The sequence below is a fragment of the Ammospiza nelsoni genome, chromosome 3 (assembly GCF_027579445.1).
Source record: "Ammospiza nelsoni isolate bAmmNel1 chromosome 3, bAmmNel1.pri, whole genome shotgun sequence".
Taxonomy (NCBI): Eukaryota; Metazoa; Chordata; class Aves; order Passeriformes; family Passerellidae; genus Ammospiza; species Ammospiza nelsoni.
In genome coordinates, this window is record NC_080635.1 from 47262206 (window position 1) to 47282917 (window position 20712).

At 37.0% G+C, this 20712-nt stretch overlaps 1 protein-coding gene across 8 annotated transcripts in view; it reads right to left on the minus strand.

Annotated features, from left to right (window-relative positions):
• RGS7 (regulator of G protein signaling 7) overlaps positions 1 to 20712 on the minus strand; it is a 249872-nt gene that overhangs the window by 88874 nt on the left and 140286 nt on the right. For all 8 annotated transcript variants that reach the window (XM_059468138.1, XM_059468139.1, XM_059468137.1 and 5 more), the window contains exons 5-6: positions 13157 to 13263; positions 3115 to 3166 (exon numbers count right to left, since the gene is read on the minus strand). In XM_059468138.1, coding sequence (XP_059324121.1) covers positions 3115 to 3166; positions 13157 to 13263 — 159 coding nt within the window. The remainder of the gene's footprint in view (positions 1 to 3114; positions 3167 to 13156; positions 13264 to 20712) is intronic.

Consider the following 20712-nt stretch of genomic DNA (forward strand, 5'->3'; position numbering starts at 1 on the left):
TATTTGAACTACTCTAGCCTTAATAATAGTAGTTGTTATCATTATTACTTATTTTCACTAACATAATCACTCTAAAACCAATGGGATTCTACAAAGAACAACATGTTCTGCCTGGGTGGACTCCAAGACATATGGCAGTAAAACAGGACTTCAACAGATGGAACTTAAGGACCTGCCTTTGTAAAAATTATTTGCAATTTGAGGAATCTCTCTTGACAACACTTAAAGCATGATTTTCAAGAAAAAGTAGGAAGATTTTCAGCACTTTTAAGAAAATTGACTGTTTCTCAGCTACCTCAGAATGATCATGGTCAATATTTTGGAAATTACAATCAAAAGGCTATTTTCCATTTTGACATAAAATAACTTAATCCAAGCCCTCTTTTTGCCACCACGACGTAGCAGTGCACTACAGCTTGATTATCAGAGTGTGTCTGTGGTTTTGTGGCATATTGGAAGATTCTGGTTGTAGATCTTTTTCAGTTACTTTCCACAGAAAAATATTTTTTTAAGCCAAATAATTGCTATTACAAGCCCATATAGATCAAATTATATTTTAGAGAAGATATTAACATGTTATACAAATATGTAAGGATTATTTTTTTCTTATTTAGTTCTGGCAATAAACTAACACACAGTATCTCAATCGCATTTAATTTCTTGTTTAAGATAAATTATTTTCCTGGCAGTATGCTACATTCTGGACAGTAGCTCAGTTATGGATGAGTAAAGATGAGTGGTTAGGATTAATTTTTAAATTAAAATAAAATTCTAGAGTATTTCCAATGGCTAGTTAAAATAGGTTAATGGCAAAGAAATTTATTTGCCTTGTTAGTAATTTTGATCAAGGACTATTACAGAGAGGTTGCTTTTTGCTGGTCTTGAGAGACTTCTAATGCCTGCCACAGTCAATAATTTTAGAGGGCACAGTTTTAAGCTCGTTCAAGACAAGTCCATGAAATTGGTAGCACTACACAGCACCATAATGCATGACAAGTATGAAATGCATTTGCATATCTGTAATAACATAAATTCTATGTACTATATTTTCCAGGAAATAACAATTACCATGAAAATATGCAGAATGTGCAAACATACTTTAGATTTATTTTGGTTCCTTTAACATTTTGATTAAATATATTGATTTTCCTGCATTCCTCTGAGCAGCATGGTTTACAAGGGAAATCCTAATTTCTGGGATTTGGATGACGCTAACCTAATAAGAACATTATTGAAAAGGTGCCTTAAAAGTTTATTTTCCTGCAAATGCCCCAGCATTATCCAGCTCTGGTGACACACCGTCCCCTTTGGTAGCTCCAGCACAATGCTCTGGCACTGCTGCACGGAGAGGCTGTTTCACACAGGACTGTTTCACACAGGACTGCACTTCTGGCTCATGACACTGAAGGAGCAATGTGATAGCAAGATTGGGAGATTTGCTTCCCCTTCCTCGTCCCCTCTGCCACCAAAGAGCTTACCTCAGCAACTGAAACATATTTAAATCTCAAAAGCCCTGAAATGAGTAAATTTACTGTTCAACAAAAGCACCTCCCTGCATGATGAAGACGCTGATTCCAAGTTTAATTCTGTATTCCTGGCGTGCAAACCTGGACACATTATACAGGATTTCTACTTACTAAGGTTTATAATTCATTGACCAATCCACTGATCAGGTATGACAGGAAGTTAGTATCTCCTACTTTAGAATAAAGGACAGTAATATAAACTTTCTCAGCTTGATCCTAAATTCAGACATGGTAAGCATGTAATTATGTATTAAAACCATCCCAGTAATGTGATACATTAGAGCTGAAGAACTCAATGTCTCTTAAACCAGTTAATTACTTGCTGATCTTTAACATATTAGGGGACTTCAGTGAAGTAATAAATGGTAAATCAATCATTTTTCCTTCAGTGACTATTTTCCTCATACAGAGTGGCTAAGCACACACATATGGTAACAATCCCTCTTCCTTGGGAGCTTTCAGTAACTATTTACTGGACATCTTCAAATATCAGTGAAAAATTGAACACTTTTCTACTCCAATAGGATGACGAAACTGTCACATTTTCAAACTATACCTTGGAGAGATGCAGCTCTGCTGAGAGTTTCGGCTTAAAATTATTTTATTTGGCAATGTATTTGAAATTAAACTAAGCCTGCTCTAAAAAGGAAGGAAGAATTTATTGGAACCATCCATCCTGAAGTCTTTGGCTCCCAAGGGCAGAGAATCCAAATTACAAGTGAACACTCACCTACATTTCTGAAAAACTGTAAAATGAGATATTCATGGTCTGAAGTTTTGAGAACATAACCTATCATGTACATGCTCAGTTACCTGGTCTTCAGATGAGCTCAGTACTTACAGTTTGGATTAGAATGAACAGGAGGCTGCTCATAGATACACTTTCTTTAAAAATTAGGTCACTATTTGAGTACAGAAGAACCTAACTTTGTTATAATTTTTAATAATATATTTTCCTAATACATTGCTACCTATTATCCTCAGATTTTGCTGTCTAAGCACACATCAGTAATTACAATATATACTGATAATAATATATATACACAAATAATACTGATAAACTCCCAAGTCACAGGCATATAAAAAATAAACTGTATTTTCCAATACAGTTCATATTAGAACTGTATTAGTTTTCATAATCAGTAATTTTCCACATGGTGTATATTGGAGATAAGAGTTTTAAACTAGTCAAATCTTTGGTTCTCAATCTCATAATAAGCATTGCACAACCATCAATAAAGTCTCCTCTGCTTCACTGAGATTCTCTCATTGTAAATAATTACACTTGCTGGAGCAAACAGAGAATATAAATAGTAAGGTAGGTTTTGATGACTCTTGACTTTTAGGACTTGGGCTCTTTTCTTTTTTCCTCAGATCCACTCCAAAATATGACTTTGATAAGCTTCTGACAAACTTTGAAAAAGGTAGCAACATTTTCATTTCAATATCAGTAGCTCTTGCACAGGAATTACATGACATATAATTATGTTTTAAACAGTAGGATGGTGAAACAAGACAGATTGCTGTGAAACATTCATTAACCAAATGCATAATTTCCAAAAGAAATAGGAAGTATTTCTAGACTGACCATAGTCTGTGTTTTCCGGCTCCCAACAATTTGATGGCCAAAAATAGGGTGTCTATAGGCAAAAAAAAGAAGTAGGAAACTCAAGTTAGACAATACAAGCATTATACAGTCCGTGAATTGTTACTGGTTTTCAGAATAATTTTATATTTTTGGTAGATCTATTAAACTGTTAACTTGACATTTTTGAAATTGGCATCAGAACAGAAAATTACATTTGTACACCTGTTTATCATGCTAGACATTGAAAAAGAAATGACATTGAAAAAAAATGACATTGAAAAAGAAAAAAAAACCTGGAGTTTTTGTTCTCAAAGTTAAGGGAACAAAATCCACAAGGCTAGATAATGGGGTTGTCTTTTACATTTTCCCTAGAAGTACATCTCTCACATGTCCTGGAGAATCAGGTTTAGAGGTATAAAGACAGAAGAAGCTTTGAAATTCAGTCAGTTCTTGATTTTTGAGAGTTTTCATTCACAGATTAATATTCAATTATCTTTCCCAGGTGTCATTTGTTTAACAGTGCCTCTAAAAACATCCTGTTTTCCCAAAGACATCAACACCTCCTTTTTAATAATTGTTTACTTGGTTGTGATTTGAAATGTGGAGTATTTTTAAGGGAAAGACAAAGTATCAAAAACTACTTCAACACTATACTTATTAAGGCTGTGCTACATGTATTGTTCAAAGAATTCACTTCAAACAAATGAAGAATATAAGACTGTATAGATATTTTCATACAAATGACTTCATTTTTTAAATCACAACTTTTGGTAAAAATGGATATTATAACATTTTTATAGAGCACATAATCCCCATACAGGCCATTCACTTAAGAATCAGACTCGATGATCCCTGGAGGTCCCCTCAAATTCAGAATATTCTGTGACTGAGTCACGCATCTATACATAAACATATACACACAGCTACAGAGAATTACATAATATTTGAGGAGTTGAATGCAACTCATTAAATGTGTGAAGTGATTGAGTGGTATTTCAAAACACAGGTGGTCCGTCAGGAAAACCTTCTGCTTTACTCCCTATTTCTCATTGTTTTTTTCTCAAAAATCTCCCAGCTGCAAAAATGGAAACCTCTTTGCTGCCCACTTCCCTTCAAAACTGTTTTAATGTTAATCTGGAAACCTACAGGGCTGAAGGGTGACACATTCACAGCAATTGTCAAATAAAATATATATTGTGAAAAATCTCTTGGTTTTGTAACATTGACACATCAAATTTAATAGAACCAATTTAGAACTTGTTATTTATCAAGCAACATCAAGGAGCTAAAGGATAAAAAAGGAACTATCACAAGCTAACTTCAAAGGCTAAGATGTGTTTCTTAAAAGCCATTTGGTACATTTTAAGGGACCAACAATAAGTAATTCTCCAATCAACCATTCCTTCACAGTGCCACTGAAATCAAAGTGACCAGTAGAAGCACATATGAGCACAAATAGAAAGAAGATTAACTCCTAAAGAATGAATTGCAGTACTCAGCACATTTTGGAGAAGCAACTATAAAATTTAAAAGAGTGATTCATATAAAGCAAAAAGTCACCATCATTGAAATATACAGTTTACAAACTCAGGAAGTGAGAACAGTCCTTCCTTAGAGCACAAAATGTAAATCCAGAGAGGCCCAAGAAGAAAAGCACAGCTACATTATTTCTCTGCTAAAAGGAAGATAAACCTCTGTTTACAGGTTCAAGTAGTGCTTCTGAAAAAAGTGTGTAGTGAGGGTTACTAAATACAGAGAAGCCATATCTGCTCAAGCAGCTCTCCGGCTGAAACTCCCAGTTGTGGACATACTTGCTGTAAAGTCCATATTAAAGCCCCTCATGCATCCGTAGGATTTCTCATGACAAATTGCATATACTCCTATCCCAGCTGAAATTAAAAACAAATTCCATCTTCTGACTTAGGGAAAAATCCCAAAGGTTACTTTCAGCACTCATTTCACAGCAGGCTATGAACAAATACTATATATTCACAACTATGTTAGTGATGGTGGAGGAGGACTCTGCTGTTTCATATATAAATGGAAAGCTATGTGCGGCCAGAGTACTTTTTTCAGCATTTAGTTTAAATAACACATTTAAATTTTACTGAAACTTGCACTTTGGGGGTGCAAGTTTGGGGGTGAAGCACTTTGGGGGTGAAACAGTGTGGACACTAAACACAGTATTGGAAAGGGGACATGATCTTCAGTGTTGTGAAACGTTGTCACTTTAGCTCGCTAGGAGGCAGAGGTGACCAAGGCTTTTCTGAAGGATAAAAAGGTGCAACCTAAATGTGGAGAAGAGATTGAGGAAAAAGCAGAAAATAATGCGCTGGCTACTAAGGATGAGTGTAAGCGTCTCTGTGCCAGGGAGATAAAAGCAGAAAAGTTTAAACAGAACATGAGTTTTAATTAACAAACTACACGATAAGCCATATTAAAAGGTTTCAAAGATGTGTGATAGGGCAAGCAAAAAAGAAACCCCAGTAAAAGGCAGACATTACAAGATGAGAAAGGGGTTCAAATAACAGCTAGTAGAGATAAGTACAGAAGATCATTAAATGCCTTCCTTGTTTGAGTCTGCAGAAGGAGGAGATGGTGGGCAGACAGAGGTCTTTCACAGAGGCATGAGGTCTCCTTGCCGAGGCTCTGAGCCAGGCAGGCAGCAGCTGTCCCTGCCCTGCCAGCCCTGACCCCTCTGGGATGTGTTTCATGGGACTTGGAGAAGCGCAGCTCATGGCTCAGTGCTGCAGCACGGCCAGGGCTGGCCCCCAGCCAGCTGCCCCCCAGAGGGAACAGAGTTCAATTCTGCCAGCAATCAGCTCTGCCAACATGCCCAAAATTAATTTGGACAAGGAGATAAAGCTACAGGGCAAAGCACAGGGCAAAAAAAATTTCAGAGAGGGAAATGTTTTTATGAGGTCAGACAGTTCAGGTTAGAAGGCTGATGAAATTCAGCACAGAAAGCTTAAGGATTTTTTTTGTGTTTTCACACTGGTAAACTGTGTTTATTTCCAAAAAAGCAAAAAAAAAGCCTCACCAAGCTAAAGAACGACTCCTGGCTCCCCAGGACTGTGATTTATATGCATGTGTAAATATTTTGATTAAATACTTCTGGTATTTTTCTTTCTCCTCTGTCTCCAGGACTTTGTAACAATGACTATATAACTGGTGAGAGTTATCAAAAGTACTGAATTATCTGCATGATGTTTGAAGGGGTGCAATTACCTGAAGGGTAGTTTATACATGGAAAAAAATATTCATTCAAGTAACCTTTGAAACATCAACAGTTATTTTTAAAAATATTGCATAAAGCTGAGGAGCTTCAGAAGATTACAGCAAAGGGAAGAGAGGTATTTCCAGAAAAGGTATAAAGCTAAAATTTTCTCTTTTATAATGTTTCTATGTCTACTCTTTAGATTGAACAGGTGTAATACTCTATATGTTTCCAATCTTTGAAAGCTAAGGATTGCTAATATTTGGATTTTTCAAAAGCATATTAGGTCACTGACAGTGCAAAATCCCTACTAGTAGAGAAATAAACATTAGATGCTATGTATTTTGACCAAGGCAATACTTTGTTACCAGCTAGTAAAGATTTATGGTATCACCCTAAGATATGTGCTCAAATACAGCTACAGCTGCTGATAAAGTTGTATTCAAAGAGTAGATATCTAACATACATTTTCAAAGCAGGAAATAGCATTGATGTGTGCAGAGATTAGGAAAACTCTCCTAAAAAAAGGCAAAAAATACGATGAGGTACAGATAAAAATTTAAACAGAAAGAAAGTCCAAAACATCAAGGAAAAAAGACCCTTGAAAATTCTGGACACTTAAAATAAAGCCTGATGTAAAATCAGTTTCTGCTTAATGGACTTTTGCAATGCTGTGACTGTATAGACAAAAAGCACCAACAATAAACATGCATGTAGTTAAAATGACTGATGTTTTTCCAATGGAATATTCCACATTTTCTTGTCTAATTGCTTGGCTTTAACAGTCATAAAATTCTGGTCTTAATCTGAAATATACCTTGTTCCTTATAGACATCAAACAGTTTAATCACATGACACGTGACCATGATGCAAGCGCTGAGTTTACATTTCCACTTCTGTTCCAAAAGTCTCCGCACAATTTCACGCTCCAGATATTTAACAATTTCTGAGAAGAACTTGCTAGGGAGGTTATCCATGAAGACTTTGGAAAAAAGATTTGCTTTGTTCAACACAGAAGGATTAGGAAATAAAAAGAGTCAGATAAGAAGATCCCTGGTCTAATGGAACGAGGTCAGGAATGAGAATAGGAGGCATGTGCAAAGGAAAAAACCTGCCTCTTCTCATCTGTTCTATTAAAAATATCCCACAGCAATGCAGGGAGGCTCTGCTCACATAAATTACCTTCTAAATTGCTGGACTATGCAAACAAAGCTTGGTTCAACTATTTGTTACAAATCACATATCCAAATACACTGTAAAATAATTACAGCATCCCTTGCAATGTCAAATATTCCCATACAATTAATGTTACACAATCTGTGTGCCTGGTTTCACGATCTAGAAGCTCCTAAGTGAAGATTTCACCCAGGAGAGCTATGGATGTGATATAACATGTACATTTATTAGCATGTACATTACATAACTCCACCATTTTCAAAGAGATGATAATGAAATACTGATGTGGTTTGGTTATCTGTCATGAGTGTAGAAAACTTGAAGGAATTATCATCCTTAAGAATTTTACTTTTCCTCAGAAGGAAATATGAAGCAGTTCATCATGAAGAAGTATTAAAGAGGGAACATTTGTCATTTTGCCATGACATCCCACTTGCAGATGAAGGAAGGTGGGCGGTAGAGCGGCTATGGGAAAGTCAAGAACTGTTTATCAGCCCAGGCAGAAATAATGCTGCCAGTTTTTATCAGTATGCTTTTGAGGCACTTTGCTTGATTGTAGGTGTAACTTGAATCAGCAGCCAGAACAAGCCAGGAGCAAGTGAAACAAGGTTTACCTAGCACTGCAGATACGATTGCAGATACATTTAAGCTGAGCAAAACATTATAAGGATCTTCATGCCCTTTAACCAGAAAACTAGTTTTGCACACACAAATACATACTGGTTCTCTTGAGTTATACACTAATATCATTAAATAAACCTAACCACATAAATCCATAATCCTTCTGTAACAAAGTCATATGAAACAAAATCCTGAAATATAGCACATATTCCACAATAAACAAACTGGCAGCAGTGGCTGCTATGCATTGTAAGGAATACAGTGATAAAGTAAATAGATCTGCTTCGGCTTTACCTCAAAATTAATCAATAACAATATCTGAGCTAATGAAACAGCCGCTTGTAAAAATCAGTGTTACCCATCAGCTTTTGTAAAAGATTATTAATTTCTATGCATTAAAGTCTATAACCAAGGGAGAAAATCACTAGGCATCTTTCAGCTTCCCCTTGTTGATAGTAATAAGAAAAGAATTGTCTCTGAAGCTGCTCCATTCCACTCCACAAAATTTTTTAAAATCCAATTACTTGGATGGAGGGGAGTACTCAAACCACTTATAAACCTTTGCATATTACTGCTATTCTTCTCTCAGGCACCAGGGAATCTTTATAAACAGCAGAAATGAAGCCTCTGCTGAAAAGTGGCTGTGCACAATCTCAAATGCTTTGCATGATGGATGGCGGATTTCACTGGCATTCTGTTTTACATTCATTTCACTTCACAAGCATGATTTCTTGGTAAAGTAAAAGGGTAAGATCGCTAGTCTAGCACTGTCATGCCCATACAGGAAGCAAGTAGGGCTCCATGGTTAGCTCAATATAATTAAAAAAAAGGCTGAGGAATTTGGAAACAAGATTCTGGCTCTGTGGCTCCTCTTTTCTAACCAAAAAGAGGATGAGCATGGAAAGCAGTGTGAGGCAAAGTGTGTCTGAGTAAGGAGTTAAAAAAATCAAAAGTGGCACTGATGGGGCAGTCAGAAAGACACATGGATTTGAAATCTTTTTCCCTCAGAAACCTTAACAGAACCTGTGTATACCAAGCCTGATCTGAAAAGACAATTACTTAGTTATCACACCTGCAATTGCCAAAAAAATCTGCCAAATTCTGTATAATATAACTTGTTTCTTTTTCATTTCTAAAATCTGGCTTCAAATAAAATCCTTCCCTGAAGGCACAGTAGATTATCCAGAAAGGCTCTGGAGAGTGGCTGAAGAGCTGTGATGTTCAGCCACAGACTCAGAATTCAGAATGGCCAAAGGTTGGTCCAGAACAAGTCTAGAAGGAGCCAGCTCAGTAAGGCTGGCTCATAGAGATGTGTAAAGCAATGTCATTCCACCTGAGACATGAGGTGCCCACAACACTTCGCACTCTAAACTATTTTGCAACAAAGATATTTCAAGATCCTTACAGAGATTCCTATATAATTTTATCCCCAATTTTAGGCATGGGAAAACCAGGCCAGATCAATTGAATGCATTTGTCAAGAAAGTGTTCCCAGTGGCAGAACAGGAGAAGATACTAAAGTCCTTCATCTTTCCAAGGTCCATTAATTTTGCTGTTACCTTCACTCTTGCTTTCACAAGAAACTGTTCCTGTTTGCATACTTTTCCTCATACATTTGTGTCTTTCATCTTAAAAGGTACAAAATAATAGCAAAACCTAACCCTCATCTCAGAAAATTAATTAATGTAAATCATGAAGTAATCTCATTTAAAAATGGGAGTGTGACTCTCACTAGTCTCGGGTATCCTAGGAATTTTTTTACAGCTAAAAGATACTGGGAAATGGTTTGTTTTTCACAATTAACATCAGGAGACACTATGCATTCAGGGCTTGTAGAGGAAATTAGCATATTTTTCTGTGGGATGATATTACAGAAGCTTACCAGCTGAGAGGGCAAGTCAGGCATTCCTCACCAACATGGACATATTATCATTTGTGTGGACATAAATGAAATATCTCTGTGAGTAATCCCTGGCCCAGGGAAGCTATGTTTTTCCAAGATGCAGCTTGCTTTTCTTATTTGGGCCCCTCAAATTTATTTGGTCTCGGGTAGAGGAAGATGGTGAGCTCCTTTTTTGGTCACAGGTTTAAATTACCAGGAAAAGGCAAGGCAGCTGTTTCTGCTTTTTCTTATTGAGTCTAATAAAAAGATTCCTCTCTTAATAAGGCAATTAATATTTATATTCATCTCCTTTGAATTAAATTGATATCACAGAAACAAACCTAATTAACACCTGAGTAGGTCACTGAATGATCCATAATTTTTTTTTCATATTATATAAAAAAGCAGATGTAACTATACTCTTGCCTCCTGACGGCAAAAGTAATAACTGGAAAAGAATAATTTTTGCCCATAAAAGGGTATTTGTCCAAATGAAGCTCCACTGCTTTTAGCTATTTCTATACAACAGAAGGTGGTTTAAAACAAGCTAGAGATAATTTTAGTGTCAGGAGGGAATGTGTCACCCTTTTGAGAACAAAACATCAAGCACATGGAGAACATTACTATAGCTAGTCTGTTTTTTGTAGGTTAGGTCTTTGTACTGCAAAGATTTCTCTGCCGGTGTGGCTTCCAAATTTTTCAGTGCCGGCAGGTGCGTGGTTTTCTCTTTTTATCAAAATATCTGGAAATTTGTGAATCCCGTCCAGTACCAAGAGGGTACTATGTGCAGAGAACCTGAACATCTATTCTAGTGCAAAATTCACACATTTGCAGTCAAACTTTCCTCCCCATTGAATATGTTCTCTTCATCTTCTAATTTAGCAGTTCAGTAACAGATTTTATACCAGCCTTATTTTGGTGGGGAACGTGGAGATGTAAGCACACAAATTTTGCTGTTATATCTCCAGTTAACAATATGTCACCACCATGAATTTTTTCTCATCCTATACATTAACAGCTAAAGTTGCATTGTCACAACAACAAAGTCATGCTGTTGGCATAGGAATGGCAATGCAAAAAGTATCACAGAAAAGCAAACGAGCCAAACACAGCGGACACAGGCTGAGCAACACTTGATTAAAGAGTCTTATTTCATATGCATTTGTGAGATAGGTGCCAAATTCTTAACTTATGTAAATACACTGACAAGATTATACAATCTAGCCCTCACTGAAGTTTTGTGTCCAAACTTAGGCTGTGGGCCTCTGTGAGGAAAGCTCAAAGCAGGGTAGCTGCAGGGCTCTCAGTGGTCCATGGTGCAGATAATTCTAGTCCATACTCCCCTTCAGTCAGACTGCCATGCCAGCAGAGTTGCTCATTTCTCGTGCTGGAGATGGAGGCAGCTGTGCAGAATTCAATGACAAGCACTCCTCTAAGTAAGTACTACTCTCCACAAAATTAAGTTGTTGTATATTTTGTCCTTCTGGACACTGCTTATTTAGACACCAAGCCAAGAACTGGAGCCTCAACCACTCCATGATTCCTTTCCACTTGCCTTATAAGCACTTCAGCAAGCCCCTTCAACCATGTGCTATCTTTCTTCTTTATACTGAGCACTGAGTAGATTGAAGCCTCATGAGCTTAAAAAATCCCTTTTCCTTCAAATAGTATCTCCAGAATCAAAGGTAACTGTGGATCTAGGGGAGGAGGCTTGGAATGCTTACTCTTAGTATTACCCATGTACAAATCTAACTTTCTGCTCTGTTGAAGAACAACATTTTTGCAGTCTGACTCACAAGATCTAAATATGAAAATAGGATAATATTGTTTGAATGTATGCAATAACGCTCTTCATTGCCAGACTGTGCTGTGCATATTTAATTATATTCATGCTAAGATTTTGATTTATACGAATATTACAAGTCTCTCTCTTCCCTTATGTAGGTCTACAAGACTTGAGCCAAAATATTGGTGAAAGTATTGTAGAGAGATTAATATAATACAATGTTTGAAATTATGACTGGTCTCCAATCACCAGTTTTCTTCTGCATTTGAAAGATCACAATTTGAGCACTATTTCGTTCTTGATGACTTCTTTTTAAAAGAATCTTTAAGACAAAATTTAGACGTATATATATTGAAGACAATAGATTTTGTTCTACCAGATGTTATTTTACTGAATATTTAATACAGTTAGAAGTAACAGAGAAGAATTGACAAACTTAAGTTCATAGTGAGAGTCATCATGTCATTTCAAAGCAATAAATATGTAAACAAGAGCTAAGAGCAGCTCTTCGGGATACTGACCAGGAATACCACTAAATAGAAAGAGCAATACAGAACACAGCCACCATTATCAAAAGTGGCACACGACAAACAAAGTGAATCCTTTCAATTGAAGCCACAATCTGGTACTTTGCAGTCGTATTTGTTTGAAGTCATTGGCAATATTGTTCTGCAAAATTCTAGCCCACTAGTCATTATTAGAAAACAACACTTCTGCTCTCAGGGCCTTAGTTTGAAACCTGATATAATGAAATACACCTATGTGGGTTTCTGAATAATATATGTGCAAGTATAGTTATAGACATATGTACATATTTATGCTTCCAGTTTGTTCTGAACCATCTGCCCATTGGTTGTATGCAATGAGACTGACAGATCAATATAAAAATGTCTCTGCACTTGCTAGAAGAATACACACTACTCCAATACTACTGAGTTACCAGTAAGGAAACTCTCACAAAATAAAAAAAAAGATAAATATTAATTCCATTATTTATCAGATTTCTGGTACAGACTTGATATTTAAAATATCTCCCCCTTTCTAAATTCAGACCATATTAGGAATAAGAGGCAATAACATAATATAGTTTACTACATTTCAAAAATAGTACGTTAATTTATTTCATGACACACTCAGCATTTTCACACTTTTTTTCCAAATATCAAAATAGCCATTATCATCTCAACACTTTGCTGAAAATTTATAAATAAAATACTTCTACAATTTGTTACTTTTAGGAGAATTTCTACTCTTTACCAGGTTATGTAAGAAACAAAGTATATTAAATTTGCTATGAACTTTTCTGTAAGGCCTTTCAGGCTCTATTTGTGAAAGTCAAGAACATATTGAAAATACTTACCTGGAATCGATAAAAGGTGCCATCATCCTTCAGAGTTAGAACATGGTCTGAGATTGGGAAGAAATAGCCATGTGCTGCCATCAGAGTTCCCAAATGCAGAGCTTCAACTGTTTCAAGAAAAAAAAGAAAGATAAACTAAAGAGCTAAGTAACGTTTTTTCAGCAATTTAGTTTTGTGGTTAATATTCACCTGATACCCTGCAGACAACCACTTTGTTCTCAAAGTCCTACCATCTTGAAAGAGCTGTCTTTTTCTGTGTAACATAATGATGCAACCAAAAAAACACAGCACTTTCCTTAACAAGTAGATTTTACATGTCCCACTTGTAGCTGTGGTTCCACTACTTATATTGACATTAAAAGGTAGCCTTAATGTTCACTCACTTGTTCTGAAGCTGAAAACAGCTATCACCTTTACCTTGATGGTTCAGCCTGCTTTTCTTCTTCAGAACAGTTTCTGATTACATGTTAAAATAGTTGATTCTAATTACATGATATCTTTCTCAGTAGCTTTATCAGAGCTACTGTAAAGGATAGAGATGTCCTCAAAAGTTTATTACTGGAAAAATGGCAAAGGATAATAACAGGTTCCTAGAACAGTTGAGGTAGGAAGGTATTTGCAAAGGTCATCTTGTCCAACTCCTTCAATCAAGCAGAGAAACCTTAAGCTACTAGCTGAGAACTTTGAGTGTTTTTTGAATAACTCAAAAGAGTGAGACACCACAACCCCTCTGGATAATGCTCAGATTTATATTCCTCCTCTAAGAAATGCTCATTTGTTCCTATTGCCTATAACGGCTGTCAGTAATGGCCAGCACAGTCTTGTATTAAAAGCACCACTGCAGCACCCAACCTGCAGTCAAGCATCATCACACAGAAAGAAATTCAAGTCCTGACGTCTGTATTCTTGCTGACAAACACAGAAAGAGACATTCACTTATGTTTCACCCATTCTTATTTTCAATATGAGAAGGCTTATTTATTTACCCATACTTCATTAGCATCCAAAAAAATTCCCTCCTTCACCCTTTGCTCACCTGAAGACATTGACTCACATAGGAGATACAGGAGGAGCAGTGGGACAAGTTTAGGCTAATCCAAAGCCAGCAAACACATGAAAGGAACAAGAAAGGGGATCTGGACAGTATTAACTGAGAGCACACTACAGGGCTTATTTGATACCAAACATTTATTGTCATTCCCATCTTTAGCAAACCGATTCTTGTCCCTCCAGACAGAACCATCACCTAAAATACAACACACCTTCTCTGGCTATGAGCTCTCCAGCCTGATGTAAAACTCCACAATGTTACTTAGACTTTTCCCAGCTGCAAGCCTAGAAGAAATCTCTCTAACAGAAGGAAGGGAGCTGCTTTATTCCTTGTGCCTGCAATGTCTGTAAATTCCCATCTGAACTTTGCCCTTAATATAAAAAGTTCATATATTGTTGTTATTCATTCATTTCAAGCTGCTAAATGCTATTATCCTTGAATCAGAAATTTGAATCAATGCTTTCTGTATCATGTCAGCCAGTGAGATTTTTTTTTTACTGCTTCAGTTCATCTGCCTTTCAATTTTATTAAGCTTTTCTTTGTTCTTCCCATTGCAACTTATTGCCAACTCAAAAATTTTTTATTTTTGCATGTATTATGTATCTTGGTGGAATGAGAGAAAAACAAAGAAGAAATGTGCTGACTTTTCTAGAGAAAAGCTTTCTCACACAAGGGTGACAGGGCTTGCCAGGGAGCTCTGACACAGATGAGTGCATTCTCTTTTGATTAAGCCTACACTAAATAGGCTCCAGATTTTTTTCATGTGCTTCCTGAATTCTGAATCATAATATTTTTCAAGATCACAAGAAACTCATATTATTTCCTTTTACACTCCAATTTTTTGAGCATATCTGGACTACTATGTCCAGTTATGATTAACATGTCCATTGCAGTACACAAAAGACATCAACAAACTTTGAGTGAGTCAAGTGGGAGTCCACCAATATCACTAGGGCTGAAGAATGCACCCTATAAGGAGAGGCTGAAGGAGCTGGGCTTGGTCAGACTGAAAAAAAGGAAGGTGTCAAAATTTTGGAGGTGGCTAGAAGAACTTTTCCAATACCTGAAAGAAGATTTCAAAATGTGGGAGGCAAGATGTTCATGGATTTGCAGGGCAATAAAGTAAACAAAAGAATAAAAAAATAAAAGAGAAAATGGTAATAAACCAAATCAGGTATAGTTCTGACTTTCAGACAAGCAGCAGGAGTGGCTGCCCCGACAGACTGTGGAATCTGTATCCTTGGAGGGTTTCAAGACCTGAACAGATAAAGTTCAGGGCAACATGTTTGACTTCACAGTTTTCACTGAGTTGAGCAAGGAGTTGGACTAGAGTCCTCCTGAAGTCCCTCAGGAGCTTGAATTATATTACAGCTCTGTGACTCTAGATGGGTCAAGCAGAAGTGGAATACAGGAGACAAAAAAGGGATGAAGACAATTGGAGAAGAAACTATTGGAAAGCTCCTGCCAGAACAGCCTATATTCCAGGCAAGGCTGGATGCAGTAGGAGTAAGGGCTGGTATTTCTCTCACTGACTGAGTCAGTACATATAAGCAAGTAGAGTCACAATAGGTCTCCATGAAAAAATAGAAAGAGTTATCTGCCTTTCTTTGGAAGTCAATTACAGTTATTTAAGGTCTGAATTAGTCCCAACAGCAGCCTATATTTCTTCTCCAGTTATGTATGGGGAGTAAGGTGATTATACTCTTACCTCAGGCAATCTCATTCAGCTGGAATCCACACTAACTCAATGTTAAGGTATATCTTTGTCCTTTCACCTACTAAGCCTTAATAAGGACAAACAAACTTCTCCTTTTTTTTTTCTTTAACTAATACACAATTAATTTTCATTTTTTATGGTTGCCAATCCATCGGTTTCTTTCAGAATTACATGAATATAAATGCATAAATATTCCCTTTTAGTATCCACCTAACATCCACTATAGCTCAGGCTTTGAGTGTTACAAAGTTACACCCAGTGAGTAATATCCACAAGTTCCCTGTCTCACACCAGGCTGGTAGAGGACTAATACTGATACTCTCTGTGCAGCAGCAGCGGAACTACAGCACACAAAGAAAAGTCAGCTCTCAGGAGGTTTCTATTCTCTAAGCATGAGGTTGTCCAGTGTATTACAGAGGCAACACTTTGATACCCATCTCAATTTGCTAAAATCAGACTGAGAAAATAACTACTATAAGAAGCCAATGAAGTACAACGGCAGTATTTAGGAAATAAACCCATAAGCTTGAAAAGGAAAATGAAGCCAGCAGCAGACCAATCTGACATGTCAAAATGCCTAGAATTCAAATACAGAGAGATTATATATCTTCCTTCCTGTGTATGAGGTTAGAGGATTTTCATTTAAGAATCACATGTCATCTGGAAAAATGGCAAATGTGGGTTGGGAACATCAAAAACATCTGTGAAGTGCATTAGATAAGAAGAAAAAAGAAGTCTGAAAAATGTTTTCAGACATACTGGTTGTCAGGTGGAAAGAGTATGTTTATATGTATTCAGAATACAAACTCAAAAAATTGGAGGAGCAGAATAAAAAAAAAATACAGGTTTTTCAGATGGCAAGTGAACACAGATGCACACAGAAATGTGATATCTACACAACTATTATTTTGCAGTCCTCAGTCACTCTGTATAAAAACCACAGAACATAAACAAAATCCTCAGTCACACCCAGATACCCTCACTGAGGAGCCATAATTCAAATGGCAGTCAGCTGCTATACAAGGGGTACAAACTGCAGCCAAAGATGTCTTGTCAAAAATCTGAGGAAGACCAAGCTCCTGAAAGTGTAACTGGTAAAATGGAATAGACTTTGGCTTCCTCAACTCAACACCCTCTTTTGAAGATACCAACTATCTGATTTAAGGTTCCAGATCTTTCCTAGCAATTAAGCTGTGGAAAAGTGGAGCAGCACATTTAAAACACAAATTTACCCTAACCACTGTTTTAATTTTTATAGGAATAAATAGGAAAGTGTTGGGAGCAACAATAGCTAATGGAAGAAGAATTCCTCAGGTGAAAGCAGAAATGCATTTTTATGAGCCCATTTCAATTCAACAGGACACAAAATAATTTATATAAAATCAAAATACTGCTTTGAGTGTAGGTTTGATTCTCAATGTGTATTTTATTGCTGGGATAAAAGCTTGGAAAAAGCTAAAAATTCCATGGTTCACTCTGCTGTTGAACTTTATTTAATTGAGTGGGTGAAGTGAGCAACACATATACATAGATTGATTAGAAATCATTTCTGTGAGACATAATATTGCCAAGCCATCTGCTGTGCCATTACAAGACAGTGATCTTGAGAGATTAAATGTCAGTCACTTTTAATATACTTTGCTATACAAGAGTCAGATATTTTCAATGCTTTGGGACAACGTAATCTGACAAAATCTAAGGAATGAAAAACATACGCTAGTTGTTGAGTTTTGACTTTATTTTCTTTTTAAACATAGTGCAGTTTTCTCCTTACTGTGATAATTATCACGTGGATTGCTGACAGTTTGTTCATCTTAAATTGCAGGGTATGGTATTGGTGGAACAAGTTGTTTCTTATGATATGCCCACAGGAGGGAATTAAAAAGGAAGAACATTCCTTGTTTTTCTTTGGAATAAAGATGTTTCTGTGCTTTGAAACCCCTTAAAGGATAGGTTTTCTGTGATTAGTGTGAATTCTGATTTTTCTTACACATCTCAGGTCTATCTGTGATGTGATATCTATATTTATTTTTACTCCAAAGTCCATAAAATACTTTATGCTATCATAACAGTATAGTCTTACAACATCTGAGCCACCTTGCAGTAATCTCTGAGGGAGTGAGGAAAGAAAAATAGAGTATTTTCCAATTGTGCTCCACTTTTGAAAGTCCTTTTTTGGAGTCTGTCTTATGTTCTGTGTGGAAAGATTTCCTACACGGAACATGACTTGGGGCATTTTGCATCCTTAAAATTGCTTTATGATGTAAACAACAGTGAAAACCCCCAACTGCCCAGTTCTCATATATTTTTGGGTCCAAAAATATCAAACAAATGAACACTTCCCTTTCCATGAAACAATAAAGTGTTTGGTATTCTGGGTTATTTGTTGAATCTAAAATCCACCACAGCACTGAAGTGCACTGCTAAGTCACACAGCAGCCTGGAAAAGGAATTAATGAGTCAGAACTTCACAAGCACACATTCATTGTAAGTGTCTAATGCCAAGACTTTATCACTTACTCTCACCTCACTCCTGCTGTCATTTCATTGCCAGTGTGAACACAAGCTGCAAAGGATTAGAGTAATAAAATACAACCTTCCCCTCACGCTGACATGAAGCGTAGGAGAGACTCACTGTCTCAGCCTGACTTTGGTGTTTAAAGAGGGGAAAATAAACCAGCTAGAAACATTCTTGAACACCCACAACACCATAAACCACACTCTTTTATCCCATCTGAATTTGTTAGGGGAGAAGCACTTGGTGAGAGTCATTTTAAGGAGGACAAACCCAGTGGTGAAGGAAGAGGCACTATTTACTCAAACACAATTAAAACAAAATTCATACTTGATTTCAAGATAACAATCACAATCTACATTATCGGTTAACAAAGCATCTTACCTAAATAGGTAGGATTTTTCTTGTGCTAGACAGTGCCTGCTGATGCCATCAACAGGGCAGAAGCTTTAGTAGGAGCATCACTCAGCAGCTAAGGAGGAAAACCTATCAAAGATGGGCTATGAGTCACCTGTTAATTTCCACACTTACAGTCTGAAATGATATGTAACATGAGGTGCATCCCAAGTCTAGAACAATGATGCACACCTGAAACATCAACTACTTTCTTCACAAAAACATCCAACACAACAGGCACTGTGACAGTGATGAAATCTGTCACAGAGCTGGATCCTCTTGCCTCCTCCCCTTTCTGCCCCTGTCTCTGATGGGCAGTCCAGTTTGCCCTAAGATAAGAATGCCAGGTGGGTATTTCAGGATGAATTTCTCCATGCTCACATGATTAGTGTATTCCAGTGATGGGGAGATGAGATGCTTGTGACTGACTTTCGTCTACATTAGCCTGTGAGAGGGTGTAAAATGCTTCTGGAGACTGATTCCGCTGGGGAAACTGGTCTTCCAAGGCTGGATACAGTTTCTGGGTGGAAACTCCCACCAGCAGGTACTCTGGAAGAGTACATCCAGCCCAAAGGTGAAGAACACCTTAGGACGGGATACTAAAATGCACTAAGATCCAGTCAAATGCAGAGAGAAAATCCTGGAGTAGTTACATTTATGCTTTGTTGCTTTGTAATTGTGAATTCTGCAAGGCCAAAGACTGCAAACCTGTACATTTCTAGCTGCACCTCCTTACAATATAAGCCTTTAAACATCAACTGTTGAGACCAAATCTGAGACTAAGTGGACTCAGCTGCACCCAGACTTGCCCGAGAAGTTCAGAAAGCAGAGGAGTCTTACTGACTCAGCAGGAAGGACCACAGCCTGATTATGCTATAATCCACTGTGGTAGATGATACAGTTGGTATTTATATTTTGTATTGGCAAGATTTAGATACTGTATTAGCAATAAATCTGATCATAATCATCTACATAATCACAATGTCCTACTTCTCATGCCTGATCAAGAGTATTTTCTCAATTACTGTGCTACAGGGACACCTGCCCAATGTGCTCAGGATGTGGGTGAATGGGGGGACTGACCTAAATCTGAAAAACTTTTATACAGATAGGATCAACAGAAGACGTTACCATCAAAGACTGAAGGAAAGGGGAAGCTGGCCTACAGTTTCTGAAGAGAACAAAACAAAAACAAACCAAAGACCTTGATTCATTTACAGGAAAGGAAAAATAAAAGCAAGAAATTATCACATTGGAGGGGGGAAAAAAGTCCTTTAAAAAAAGCTGCATCTCCCAGCTAGCAACACACAAACTCTCCATTTTAAAACTTTTAAAGTATTTCCTATTAATTTTCTTAAGTGATTGTTTCCCGCTGTATTTCAGCTCAGACGCATTAACTGCTGCTATGTCCTATTAAAATCTGCTTTTATTCTCTTAACAAATTTGTCTCTTGAAAGGTAGATGCCTGAGATGTCAAAATGCAATGACTTGAGGTGATAAGAAAAGCTTTCATTTTGACCAAAAAGTAAAAAGAAAAAAAATTTGGAGTTGCAACATGAGGTGTCAAGAAACAGACAAGTGAGGAGTGAGGTGCTGGCATTGAGCTGTGCTGTAACTTCACCTTTGGAATATTTGTTTGTGGTGGTTGTTTGGCAAAATGGAAACGCTCCGCTACAGAGGCTGGAAGAAATTCATCCAAGCTGTAAGCTACAGGTAGGCTTAATTACCACACAAAACTGATTACAGCACAATTTGGTAACTAGATTTTGTCACAGTGTGTCCAGTACGCAGTCATGAAAAGTGGCCTGAAAATGTTTAGAATTGCCTTCACAGTTTCCCGGTCATCTCCAGCCTCAATTTTTTAAAGTACTTGTCAA